The 14893-nt window shown below is 39.1% G+C and overlaps 1 protein-coding gene across 1 annotated transcript in view; it reads right to left on the bottom strand.

Annotated features, from left to right (window-relative positions):
* ELOVL4 (ELOVL fatty acid elongase 4) overlaps window positions 1–7250 on the bottom strand; it is a 32323-nt gene extending 25073 nt beyond the window's left edge. The window contains exon 1 of the mRNA XM_037039405.1: window positions 6844–7250. Within this exon, the coding sequence (XP_036895300.1) occupies window positions 6844–6943 (100 nt within the window). The 5' untranslated portion in view covers window positions 6944–7250. The remainder of the gene's footprint in view (window positions 1–6843) is intronic.
* Window positions 7251–14893: the final 7643 nt, after the last annotated feature.

The raw sequence follows: 14893 nt of genomic DNA, 5'->3' as shown, positions 1-14893 counted from the left end.
AGTAGAAATATGAGGCCCAAAGAATCATATATAAGTTGCCTAAGTCCATGTAACAGGCCATCCTCAGCATTTGCATATTACACAATAAATGTAATATATATTGTATATATTATATGTATAATGTATAATGAACTTATTCTTTAATGTTATTATTACTACTTTTGACAAAATAGTCAATTCCTGGTTATTCAAGGACTAACTACATAATTAATCAGATATAGTATTATCACAGTGCTGTGTGCTGTAACAATGCTATGTCACAGCAGGAGCTTAAATATCCGTATTCTTTTGTTTTTCTATTTCTTTACCTATTTCTTATGGAGCAAATATGAATGTTACTTTTACTATTTGAGCAGCACTGACAACTGTTTTTTTTTGGAAAAATTATAATTATTACACAGAATGAGGTTTTTTAATTATTGATCAATGTTTGTTTATCTGAAATTGCTTCATATATTTAAAGAAATTTTTAAAGTTACAACTAGATTCATCCATGCTGTCTGGAGAGCATTATACTAAGTGAAAGAAGCCAGGAGGTGAAAGACAAATCCCATATGATCTCACCTATAAATGGAACCTAATCAATAACACAAACAAGCAAGCAAAATACAACCAGAGACTTTGAAATAAAGAATAATCTGATATTAATCAGAGAGGAGGAGGGAGAGGGAAAATAGGGGATAATGGGGGGCATCAAGAACATGTATAAGGGACACATGGACAAAGTCAAAGAGGATAGGCTTGGGGTGGGAGGTGGGGATGGGGTTATGGTGGGTGAAAAATGGAGGCAACTGTACTTGAACAACGATAAAAAGAAAAAAGTTCCATTGCTAACCAGAATTTTAGAGCCGGGTGAGACCCTACAGATTACTTAATTCAACTCTCTCTATTTACCAATGAATAAAGTTGAGGTTGGAAAAGCAAATGGACTTGCCCAAACTCTCAAAGCTAATTAGCAGGAGATCCAGGACTAAAGTCTAGCTCATCTGTATCCCGTCCAGTGTGCTTTCCCTGGTCCACTTCACGGGGCCCTCCTCACTTCCCTGCACTGCACAATGCTGCATAGGCAATGGAGAGGGAAGGAGAATTATGTCTAATTTTATATCTCTTGAAAGTAACTGTTTTGTGCTAATAAATGATTTAGTGGTTTGATTCCTTCATTAAATTTCATCGGCATTAATTTAATCTATGATTAGCATGATGAAAATCATTTTAAAATGTTTTCTATGATTTAGTGTGATCCAAAACCTTATTAGCGTTTAGCAACCAGAATATCTCACTATCTGAAATCATGCTTAATTAAGGGGGTCATCTTCTCAATCTGTATGAAACCAACATGTGTTACTCCCTCGTGTCAGGGGAAAAAAATGCAAAGAAGTGAGAAGGTAAATAATAATGGTTTAAACAGTTCTCACAGAACTGTTTCTGTGAGACAAGGGACTCACAGAAAGACTGGTAGGAGGAGGTACAAGAGTACTTGCTGAAGGCAATGGGATCACATGAAGCAATGAAGGTCCCAGGGTACCATGGCCAAGAAAGGCTTTATAAAGAAGGGAAGCTGTGCTCGTCCTGGTGAAAGGACATCTGTAGAGGTAGACTGGGAAGGAGCAGTGGGGCACGCACACACTGCACCCAACGGGGAGCTATTCAAGTTGGCTAGAGCTGCAGGTCTGTGGGCAGGGAAATACCAACTAACCAGGTTAGAAAGAAAATTTGGAAACTGGTTGTGAAATTTGGTTGTGAAAGGCCATGTATTTCTTCCCTTTTCTTTTCTAAAAGTCCATACCCATGTGATTGTTTTTATATTTTTATATGTTTTATTTAAATCATTTTTATTGTTATTCTATTACAGCTGTTCCAATTTTTCTCCCTTTGCTCTCCTCCACCCATCCCATGCCCAGTCAGTGAAGGACAAATACCATATGATCTCGCCTATAAGAGGAAGCTAATGAACAAAATTAAGTAATGAACAAAATAGAACCAAATGTTTTTTAAAATATATTCTAATACATTCTCTTTCCAAGGAAAAATAAAACAATAGCACCTTGATTTGCTAAGGAGAAATATCCTGAGAATAAAAAGAAAAAAAAGAGCCATTCAAAAGGAGAAAAGACAGATTGTTATACAACTCTTCCCTGTGTGCTCATATATGTTTAATTCAAAATAAGTGACTCAAAATAATAAATGATTCAAATTGAAAATAATATGTTAATAATAATAAATTATTCACTGATGACAATATCATATGACTTGAGAAAAAATAAAACAAATTGAATTTTAAAAGAATGACTAATTTCTTCATGGCTCTTAAGATCACAGAAGCATTATCTGATAATTATCTGTTTAATTCTTAAAACCTTTTCGCTCTCAGCCAAAGAAACTAACTATAAAATTGTGTCCTGACACCAGATTTACAATCGGCATTGTTTTACTCTCTTAGAATTCCATCTGTGATGAGATTTCTACTACATGCTGATGGGGTAACTGACAAGAGCATCAGCCATTGAAGTCCAGGACTCTGCCACCTAAAGCAAGCTCTGGTGAAGGAAAAAAACAAGAACCAACTAACCAAACTAACAAAGAAAAAAACCCCAGAAAACCCTAAAATGCCTCTTAAAAGCTTCAGGTTGGTTATTAGAGAAGAACAATTCTAGAACCTCATGGAAAACACTGACCAAGAGAGATCCCATGTTAGGAACGGGCAATACTACAATTATTTGTCTTTATTTAGCTGCCTAGACCGTGCAATGCCTTTTCTTGGAGAAACACTGAAAATGGTGACTGGGTTCCCAAACTAATCCAAAGCAAAAACAAAACATACTTTTGACAGTAACAAATGAAAATGCGTACACTAGCTGTGATAAATAAAAATAAAATGAATGTAAATATATTGCCCAATGTTTAAGACACATGCTTCTTTGAGGCCTAGCAACCTCTGGAACAAACCTGCTGCTCTTAGCCCAGCTTATTCGAGTTGAATTAAAGGTCTCCTCCCACAAGCCCCCAGTTTCAGCAAACCAGATGACTCACTGGCCCTTAAGCACACCTCCAGTTTCCAAGTACTCTCCCAAACATCCATAGAAGCTTCGCATGATTGAACATATTCTAAAATAGCTTGAATATGCTTGTCACAACTAAGACTGTAGTAGAGGTAGAAGGAGAGAAGAGAAAAGTAGGGGCCTTTCTAATCTTCCCTAGGCCCAGCTAGGCCTGGCTGACAGATCACACTGACCTCAGACCATGGCGTTGACCCTCTAGACTTGTAAGCTGCAAGAGGACAATTAATGATCTAGTGTTACCATTCTGTCCTCAGAGCCCAGGACGGTGCCCGCACATTGCAAGTCACGTGGACAGAATGAATGATTATTTAAGCCTAGCCTCCAAACTTCACCATCATTCCTTCTCCTCTATCATGCTCCCTCTCCCTTCTGCCCCTTCCAAAGTGAGTATAAGGACCCACCAAGGCTGGCCTTTCATACTCTAGCTTAAACTCCCAATTAGACACAATTTTCTCATCAAAATGTTGGATACTATATCTGTAAACGGAGAGCAATGCCAACCCCCCACACATACATATACACATACACATACACATGCATGTGCATACATACACCATGAACAATGGCTGTTTAAAAACAGGGATTCAAAAAGAAATACAGTGATTCAAGAGACATTTGGTCTTATTATGGGAAGGCTGGTTATTAACTCTCCAGATGTTTTTAAGCCAAATGTCAGTTACACAAAAGGTTACTAATAAGCATTTATTAAAATAATGAATGAACAATGGATGATGCAGATAATTTAGGTTGTTACAGATTGGGGAATATTTAGGTTTGTTAGTTTACATCTCTTGATTAGATATTCATTTTGAGTCTAGGATACCGGTCCTAATAATTCTAATATACTCGTAAGTAAAAGAATAGAAAAAGTAAACATAATGACATCAGAGTAACTACCTACTCTTATACCACCAACTGGTACAAGGTCCCACATCACTCTATACTTTCTTATATAATATAAACCAAAATTAATTTACTTGTTTAAAATATTTAAAAAGATAATAGTATATGGAAATAAAAATGTTTTGTTGTTTTTCTAAAAGTACAACTCTTTCAAAGTTTCGATTCAATGTACAAAGTGTCAATGATACAGTAAAAGTGACATTTTCTGTGCTGATACACTATGGACTACATGCTGTATTTGCTAAATATGTGCTGTTGAAAAGCCCAGTTTTTATACATTGCTTTAGACATGTTTTATTAAATAGCACCATTTGATAAAATAGCTCAAAATAGTATTTTTGCAGAAACTGTTTGTCCTAAGACAAAAATCTCTTGGAACATCAAATATATTCTACAGATCTTCATTATTCCTATTATAACAGTACCAAGTAGATACACGTTATTTACACTTAGGTAGAAACATCAGGGGTGAAAAAGACATAGTGAAGTAATAGAACAGAAAGACAGAGCATATAACCAGTTCTGGGGATGAAAGTTCTGAAGGCACTGGGCTTGCTCACTTCTTCTCTCCCTGAATAATCTGGGTCCTTTCACAACAGTCACCACTATTTCTCAAGACCATCTTTCTCTCCACCCATTTTTACTGCCCACCCCAAAACTTCTGACTCATCAACTTTTTCTTTAGCCTCATCTAATGTGCTTGATACTCCTTCACCCAGATTTTCATGAAATTATAGTGAGAAGATATCCTCTTGGAATTGGATCAGTGTTAATGAGTCAGAAAAGCTATCTGGAGAGCATGGAAGGGAGGAGATGAGGCAGTGAAAGGAAATGGAACACCACAGGCTTCATGTCTGTTCTGCCTGAATCTGAAAAATACTTCTCCTTCACAGCAGCAAGGCAGAACAGGCTACATACATCCCACTACGCCTCTAAGGTAGTTAAGAAATACCATCTATCTACACTGGGTAGCTGATTACAGAAAGCAAGGAAGCAGTCTCAGGTTTCGTAAGTGGATAGCCAAGGGAATGGGTGAATACCTTTCCTGTGACCTGCTACTGGGAGATAGATCACTTGGTCCCAGTGGCTACTCTGACTTCTCAGCAACAATATCATTTTATGTCTTCGGATGCAAGTAGCAAACTTTCACATAAGGAAACTACAAAATTTCCCTATTTTATTCATGATGTTTTTACACAAACATCATTAGGAAGAAATTAACAACCATACAAAGGTATATTCTACCTTTGCTCTCAATTCTCTCTGAGACTCCAGAGGTGGGAAGGAAATGACAGGCAGGAATGAGAACTCCTGGGTGTGGCTCTGGCTATATGCAAATTGGAAGACCTTGACGATGTGTGAACTCTAAAGTATGCAAAGTGCAATTACCTGCCAGAGAGCTTCTCTGATGTTTGGCTCTGTACAATTGTGTAATGGGAAACCCTGATGCAATGTTTAAATAACCAAAATCACTTCAGAGATGAAGGGAAATGTATGTATGTATGTATGTATGTATATATATGTATATATATATATATGCATTTCCCAGATTATGTAGGTACAGCATAACTTCAGTGTAAACAATACATACTTTTAACTCCATTAAAACCTCTTTTAACCATTTTCTATTGCAATAGCTAATTAAATAGCTTACTTCTCTGGGTCAAACTTAAGAATTTATGAAAAAGAACACAATTTTCAAAAGCCACATCAATGTCAAAGAATCATTTGTCTCACCCAGAAATAATTATAGCAACACATTTTCTCCACAGCATATATCCCATGCACTGTACGGTATTCGTGCTGTAACTACTATCCCATTTCCTCTGACGAACACAAAAACTACAGGAATATGTTATAATTTCTAGAAAGGCAGAGTCACAACGAGCAAGGTTAATTTCCTCCCCTGCTAGGATGCAGGGCAATACTGCAAGGACTAAAAATATTTAAATCAAAAGATCATTTCTAAAATCCTGTTAACTTAATCTTTATTTCGACACTTTTAAGTGCCCTAAAGACAAAAGCAACTGAAACAACTGAATAAAATAAATGAGGAAATGTGAAAATAACATCACAATAGCTTCTGCTAGAAAAGCAGAAGGGACCATATGTAAATCAACCATGGGACAATACTGTCGAATAAACTCTAACAACCATAGGAAAAAGTTTGCTGGTTTAAGAAAACAGTGCATGTATGTAGGCTTCTAGGACAACCTCTAGGTGCTGCTGTAGAGACCCCTTTCGTAAAGACCTTTCTTTCCCGGTGTGTTAGCCTCCCCCTCCCCCTGACTTCACTGCACTGCGCCAAGCCAATACAGACAATCACTTCAAACATAACCGCTGTCGAAGAGCCTCACAAACCAACATTCTTCAAGGCTCAAGGAACCAACCAACGGCTTTTTACTTTTATTTCCAAATTATGTTATATGAGCTAGACAAAAATATCAGCAGGTTAGCCGGCTGTGCCAAAGCAACCAGGAGGCCGCAGAAGCAAAAAAAGACAGCCACCACTGGAGTTCACCGCCCCGAGCCATCTCTCCACACGCAATATTACTAAATGTTACAACCAATCCTGTGCATAATTTAGAACTGTCATATGAGATCTGGAGATGTGGGAACAGGGTAGGGAAGTTCCTACGACGAACTCTCAGCAGCTCAGACTCCACCTGCTATGTCAGCTCCTGCATCTGAGAAACCGATGAGAGATGGTGGAAGCTCAGAGGAAAACAGGCGAGCGTGGGGCGGGAAGGCCGTAAGGTTCGGAGCAGATTAACCAGAGCCCCGCGCCCCGCACCTCCTCTGATCCACAGCCTCCCAACAGCCGCAAGGGGCTGATGTTGTCAGTACGGCCGGGAGAGGACCGGGACGACAGCAGCTTTACCTGTGATGGACCAAGTCCAGCGGTAGAGCTCCATCGTGTCGTTGAGCGCCGTGGACACCACATTCAGGACACTGCCCTGCTCGGAGTCCAGGAGCCCCATCGCGGCAGATAGCAGCAGCTGGCGGCGTCGAGGAGGAGAAAGCGGAGACCCCGCGGGAGGGCAGACTTCGAAGGCAACGGCCGAAGGAGGGAGCGAGCGTCGGGTGGGATTCCCACCAACGGCGGCGGCCGGGTGGGTCTTCTCCTCCTGCTCCGGGCGCCGCGGCGGCGGGGATGCGGCGGCAGGGATGCGGCGGGGGCAGCAGCGGCGGCTACGGGCCCGGCGGAGGAGAAGGTACCTGCTTGGCTCTCAGGAAGAAGGGGAGCTCCTGTCGTGAGCGCCGAGCGCTGCACCCGTCTGCCGCCTCCTGTTGTCGCCGCTCCAATCTCCTCGGCTGGCGTCACGTGGGCGCGCGCGGGGCGGAGGGGCCCGCGCGCCCCTCCTCCCGCCCGCGCGCGCCGATTCTTGCGAAGGGATGCTGCGGCGGGGGGCGGTGGCAGCGGAGCCGGCGCAGGCGCGCGCCGCTCTGCCGGGGTCATCGCGTCCGGGCCCCTTCCCAGGTCGCCACCTTCCCCCTCGAGGCTCCCAGGGCTTCTTCCCCGCCTCCGGCCCCAGCATCTGGCCCAGCGGAGGAGTACCTGCCGTCCCACGGATGACCTTGCATCCGCCCCGGACACATCTTAGGAAACTAGACAGGGAAGAATGGACGTTTTGTGCTGAAGGATGAGGTTAGCGAGGTGCGTTCGTCCTTACCTGTTATTCACTTCGACTTTTCTTGGGTTCTCTTTCCTTCACCCCTCTCTGCACTTGCTTGCCACCAAAACAAGGGAAATGCACAAACTATCCCTCTAAATTCGTGAAGCTACAGTGATGGAGAATGGATTTAGGGGTCTACCCATTTACAAATTAATGAATACAGTGCAGAATCCCCCTATGTGGATAGACTACTTGAGTTAATATGCGAATGTTCTGCTATGGGTCGGTGCCCCTAGGCCCCATCCCTGCCATGTTTTCAAGGGTCAACTGTAATTTGAATGAATGCTTGCACGTCTTCTGTAGAGCCTTTTGATATGCATGGAATAATCAGAGATGGAATTGTGCTAAATTAGGCCATTACTGGTTCAGAGAAGAGGGAGGACCAAAAGGGGTCTGCCTTATAATTAGAGAGGTCAGTTTGGACCTCAAGAAAATGAGGTGAATCTAAAAGGACATCTAAGCAAACAAGGAAAAAGTATTTTTTTTTAATAAGACAGGACGCAACAGGGTAATCTACCCTTGAAAAGTAGCAAAAATACACCACATGAAATAAATAACTTGATAGTTTCTGACATCAAACAAGGTCTTTGAGGACAGTCCAATAATCTTTTCACTTACTTGTTATTTAAACATGTCACCCACTTTTTGTTTAACCTTTTCTCTAATTGTTCATTTAGGATGCTCCATTTAAAGGCCACTGAGTCCAGTGTGATTGCTTTTGTTTTTTTGACACTGTTAGAGTAATGTGAATATTTTCTTTCATGTTTATTTGATTTACTTTCCAGTTGACCCAGTTATTTGACTTTATTTTGTATTGGAACCATCTTAGAGGGGAAGAATTATTTTTGATTCCATATTGAGGACCTAATTCAGTGCTGTAAGTAATAATTAATATTTATGATGATATCAAAATTATAACACACTTTTTTCAGAACTGTTAGAAGTGGCAAGAGCTTTAAAGTGGGAGGGAAGACATAATTAAAAGTAACTGACATCATTTATGCTACCGCCGTTTTCATTATATATTCGAATCTTGAAATTAACCAAGTAGAATATAATTTATCAAATAGATTTACCAGATTAAAGGTTTTTTGGATTGAAATTATGGTTTCTCAAGTCTCAGCCCCCAACTTATGTGTATCAGATTCTAATAGCCTTATAAAAAATCCACCCAATTCTCCACATCTGGAGAGATGGTGAAGATCAATGATGTATTCATGCACTTCGATGATCTAGCAAAGTTCAGATTAGTTTGAACTTTATGTGGTAAATTGATTACTACTTCTATTTTGTGAAATCCTTAATGCTTTTAATGAAAAACAGATCCCACCCTCACCCTCATGCACACACACAAAACTTCAGCACCTTGCTTTATAACTACAAAAATTTTTAAACAGGTTCTTTTATAGTGGAAGTCAATGTAAGTCCCGCTATTCACTAGGGGGCGCCTGTCACATATAAGAAAATCCTAGGCAAGTGTTGAAAAAAGTGTCAAGAATGGCACGCACCTCTCCGCACTCTACCTGGAAGAGTAGTATGTTTATTAGCATTGATGACATATCCAAACATAACCTAAGAACTAGAGCCCTAGAACTCACCCACTCTGGAGCCTCATTACCCAGTCTAGAGACTAACAGTGCAGTATTCCATTCACATGTTGTTTAGAAACACCAAAGCCTACCTAGTCTGTGCCAATGGAAGGAGTCCTACATGTCCACTCACCTGGAGTTACAGCCATTTAACCAAGACATCATGACAGAACAAAATCAAATGTAATCATCCATATTATCTGCAGAACTTTTCAGAACAGAGTTCTTTGTTGTGGACTGACTATAAGTAAGACAAAAAACCAAGGGAAATGATATGCTCATAATAAAAAATGACTTTATATAAGATAGCAAAAGCATTAAATGCTTTACAGCCCATACAGAGTCAAAAACATAAACTATTCGTTTTTTCTTAGTGTTTTCACCTTTCTATGTTTCAATATTGTCAGGAAACTGCTTTTAAAGACAGAGGAACGTAGAAACCTGTTGAGTCAGGAGTGAAAGGAAGTAGTCTGATATAAAAGAGCTGTAGAAAGACCCTAAATCTTACAAAGTAAAGTTTGCTAAGTGGATAATAATGCAGAAAATGGAGAAAATCACTGATAATAGTAACTGCTGTCTATTAGTTCCAGTGTTTTGTTTTATCCCCCTCACTACCCTTCCCCCACTCCACTAAGATAAGGGGAATCCATAGAACCTGACACCCAGCCCACTCCCTGCTCCCACAGTCCATCTCCACACTGTTGTCCATGTCCATGGGTCAGTCATACATGTTCTTTGACTAATCCCTTCTCCTCTTTTCACCACTACCCCCCTCTCTTCTCCCCTCTGGCAGCTGTCAGTCTGTTCCATGTTTCCACACCTCTAGTTTTATTTTCCTCCTTAATTTATTTTTTTCATTAGATTCCTCTTGTAAGTGAGATGGCATGGTATTTGTCTTTCACCTCTTGGCTTATTTTACTTAGCACGATATTGCACCAGTTCCATCCATGCTGTCACAAAAGGTAGGAGCTGCTTCTTTCTTTCTGCTGTGTAATATTCCATTGTGTAAATGCACAACAGCTTTTTGATCCACTCTTCTTCTGATGGACACTGAGGCTATTTCCAGCACTCAGTTATTGTAAACTGTGCTGCTATGAACATAGGGGTACATAGGTTCTTTTGAATTGGTGTTTTGGGATGCTGAGGGTATAATTCCAGCAGTAGAATCACTGGATCAAAAGGCAGATTCATTTTTAATTTTTTTGAGGAAATTACATACTGTTTTCCACAGGGCTGCACCAGTCTGTGTTCCCATCAATAGTACACTACTAGGCTTCCCTTTTTCTCCACAGCCTCACCGGCACTTATTTGTTGATTTATTAATGATGGGCATTCTGACAGGTGTGAGCTAATATCTCATTGTGGTTTGAATTTGCATTTCTCTGATGACTAGTGATGTTGAGCATCTCTTCATATATCTATAGACCCTCTGTATGTCCTCTGTGGAGAAATGTCTGTTCAGACCCATTTTTTAATTGGATTGTTTATCTTCCTGATGTTGAGTCGTGAGCTCTTTATATATTTTAGAGATTAAACCCTTATCCCATGAGCCATTGACCTATATGTTCTCCCATACAGTCTGTTCCCTTTTCATTTTGATGACAGTTTCTTTAGCAGTGCAGATGCTTTTTAATTTGATGTAGTCCCATTTGTTTGTTTTTTCCTTTATTTCCCTTGCCTTGGAAAATATATTGGCAAAAATATACTAACCTCCCAAAAGAGAAGCATCCAGTCCCGGACAGTTTTGTTGGTAAATTCTACCCAACATTTAAGAAGGAATTATACCAATTCTCTACAATTGCCTCCAGAAAATACAATCAGAGGGAAATCTTTCTAACACATTTTATGAGGACATAACTATGCCAATACCTAGACCAGATAAACACATTACAGCAAAAGAAAACTACAGACCAGAATCTCTCATAAACATAGATGTAAAATTTTTCAACAAAATATTACCAGATTCAATCCAACAGTGTGTAAAAATAATCAGGCACTAAGACCACATGAGATTTATTCCACTTATGCAAAGCTGACTCAATGTTCAAAAATCAGTGTAATCCATCATATCAACAAACTAAAGGGGAAAAAACCAAATTGGTCTTACCAACTGGTACAGAAAAGGCATTTGACAAATCCAACATCTATCCATGATAAAAACTCATAGGAAATAAGCCAGGCAGTGAAAGGCAAATACCATATGATCTTACTTATAAGTGAACCATAATCAACAAAACGAACAAGCAAGCAAAATAGAACCAGAGACATAGAAATAAAGAACAAGTGGCAGTACCCAGAGGGGTTGGGGGAGCAGGGGGTAACAGGGAAAAGAAGAAGGGTCATCAAGGAACATGTATAAAGGGTCCATGGACAAAGCCAATGGGGGTGGGGTAGGATTGCAGGTGGGTGGTGGGGATGGGTGGGGCAGGAGAGAGTAACGGGGCAAAATGAGGACATCTATAAATGAACAAAAATTTTAGAAACTCTTAGCAAACAAGGAATAGTCGGAATTTCCTCAACTTTATACATAATCACTACAAATTACCTACAGCTGACATCACACAAAAAGATGAGAAACTGAACGTTTTTCCCCTAAAATGGCAAACAAGAGAAGGATACCCTCTCTCACGATGCCTATTCCACATTGTACTGGAAGTACTGGCCAGTGCAGTAAGACAAAAATGGCTGATTAACGTATGATTAGAAAAGAAGAAATAAAGCTGCCCTTACTAATGATTGGCTATGTGAAAAATCCCAAAGAATCATCAACATCTAAAAACTCGGGGAACTAATAGTGAATACAGTAAGTTCCTAGGATAAAAGGGTAATATGTAAGAATCAATTGCTTTACCAGTAATGAGCAATTGGAATTTGAAATTTAAAAATAATGTCATTTGCAATGTCATCTAGGAAAATTAGATACTTAGATATAAACCTACCTTAGTTATATAATCTAAATTATAAACAAGATTTATACATGAGAACTACAAAACCATGGTGGAATACATCAAAAAAGATATCAATCATTGGAGAGAGATGATATTCCATGTTCATTGATGGAAGACAGTCATCTTATTATTAAGATGTCAGTTCTTCCCAACCTAATCTATACATTCAATGCAATACCAATCAAAATCCCAGCAGGCTGTTTAGCGAATACTAACAAACAATCTAAAGTTTTTATGGAATTCAAAAGGCCTAGAATAGCTAATATAATACCAAAGAAGAACAATATTGAAGAACTAATTGATTTCAAGATTTGCTCTAAAACTACGGTGATTGGGACAGTGTGGTATTGGGTAAATAGACACACACAACAATGGGGAAAAATAGAGCCCAGAAATATACATATATTGTCAACTGATCTTTGACCAAAGGCAACTCAATGGAAAATGATAGTCTTTGCAACAAATGGTTCTATAGAAATTGTGTGTCCATATGGAAAACAAAAAGAAAAACATAGAAAGAGACTATACATATTTTGCCAGAATTAACTCAAATTGGGTCATGAACCTAAATGTAAAGTGCAAAATAATTAAACTTCTGATCGAAAACAGGATAAAGTGAGGTGACCTCGGTTTTAGTGATGAGTTTTTAGATGCAACACCAAAGGCACAATTCATGGAAGAAAACAAATTGGTAAATCATTAAAATTAAAAACTTTTCTGTGAAACACTATGTAAAGAATGAAAAGAACAGACTTGGAGAAAATATTTGCAAAACACTTATTTGATAAAGGACTTGTATCAAAAATATACAAACTCTTAAAACTCAATAATAATCTAAAAAGCAATCCAGTTTAGGTATAATTAAGAGACCTAGACACCTTACCAAAGAAAATATACAAATGGCAAATATGAACATGTAAGCTGATCAACGTCACTTGTCATTAGAGAACTGCAAATTTAAACAACAGTGAAGTACCACTGCCTGTTAGAATGGCTAAAAAAAAAGCCCTGACAATGCCATGTTGGTGAGGTTACTGAGCAACAGGAACTCTCATTCACCAATACCAGGAATGCAAATTGGCACTGCCATTTTGGAAGACAGCTTGGAGGTTTCTTACAATGCTAAAAATTGTCTTACTGAACAATCCAGAAATTGTGCCCCTGGATATTTGAAAATTCATGTCCAAGTCCCTGGCTGGTGTAGCTCAGTGGATTGAGTACAGGCCTGCAAACAAAAGGATCACAGTTTGATTCCCAGTCAGGGCACATGCCTGGGTTGCAGGCCAGTTCCCAGCAGGGGACGCACGAGAGGCAACCATACATTGATATTTCTCTTCCTCTCTCCTTCCCTTCCCCTCTAAAGATAAATAAATAAAACCATTAAAAAATTTACATCCACAAAAAAGCTGCACATAGATCTGTGTAGCAGCCTTACTTATAATCACCATAAACTGAAATTAACCACATTGCTCTCAGTAGATGAATAAATAGAAATGATGGTAAATCCACACCATTGAATATTATTTAGCAATTAAGAGAAATGAGCTATATATCCATTAAAGGCATAGTTAAAAGTATATTGCTAAGTGAAAGAAGCTAGTATGGTTCCATTTGACATTTCTGGAAAGGCAAAACTATAGAGACAGTAAAAATATCTATGGTTTGGGGGCTCAGGGAATTGGGAGGGGGTTGGCTATGTTTAGTACAGGAGATTTTTGAGGGGCAGTGAAGCAAAGCTGTTCTGTATGACACTGTAGTGGTGGATAAATAACACTATGCACTTCTCACAACCTATAAAACTTTGCAGCAAAAGTGAGGCTTAACAAATGAAAAATTCAAAAATCATTTAGGAGGTTGGGGAATCCCAGGATGGAATATAGACTGTGACAAAAGAATCTAATTGTGACATAAACTGTATGGAACAACCTCACTGAAAAGGGCCAGGGTAAAACTTGGTGGCTTAAGTAAATTTGGAAATGAGTAGCCTATAAGGCTAAAGGCAAAAGGAACTATGCATAGGCAATGTATTTCAGTTGATAAAGTTGCTTTCCACAGCCATACAGGTCAACAATCCTAACATTGCTGTAGGTATACCCTGGAATTGAACAATTAAGTAAACCGGTAGCAGATGGTGTGAGCCCAGTTCCTCACTATTGGAGTGGAATTTTATGCTAACAGATTAGAAGTTAGCAATACTATTATAAACTCATGTTTATTTTAATGTAGATATAGCTGGTTACATGTAGATATATTTATAAATATGTGCATATACATAGATTAGTATATGCACATATATGTTCTGGCTCTGTCAGCTGAGAGGGCTTAGAATTGACGTCACACCAGCAATGAGCACACTTAGTACCCAGAACTTGGTTTCTAATACTATTCTCCAAAGTAACCAGGAATCCTTGGAAAAGTGACTGGTTTTTGGACTGGTGCAGAAAGTATATAAAATGATCCCAGAACATTTTTTAGTATCCAAAGAGGAAAAAAAAAGCCAAATTGGTGTGGGTATGACAAGGAGACAAGGAGACAACTGAAATAGCTCCCAGTGCCCAGAGCTCAAATACGTTGTGCAAGAAAATAGTTTTATATTGTAACCCAAAGCATAAAATAAATACTATATAAATAAGTGATTGAATGAAGTAATAAATGGGGAAGAAGAAATAAATATTTCTCGTAGAAGAAATCCAAATAATTGTGTAGCACCCCACTCC

The sequence above is a fragment of the Sturnira hondurensis genome, unplaced genomic scaffold (genome assembly GCF_014824575.4).
Source record: "Sturnira hondurensis isolate 20B ecotype Veracruz unplaced genomic scaffold, ASM1482457v3 Scaffold0025370, whole genome shotgun sequence".
In the NCBI taxonomy this organism is placed as follows: domain Eukaryota; kingdom Metazoa; phylum Chordata; class Mammalia; order Chiroptera; family Phyllostomidae; genus Sturnira; species Sturnira hondurensis.
The sequence above is the reverse complement of the archived record's forward strand: the minus strand, read 5'-3'. Positions and strand labels throughout refer to the sequence as shown.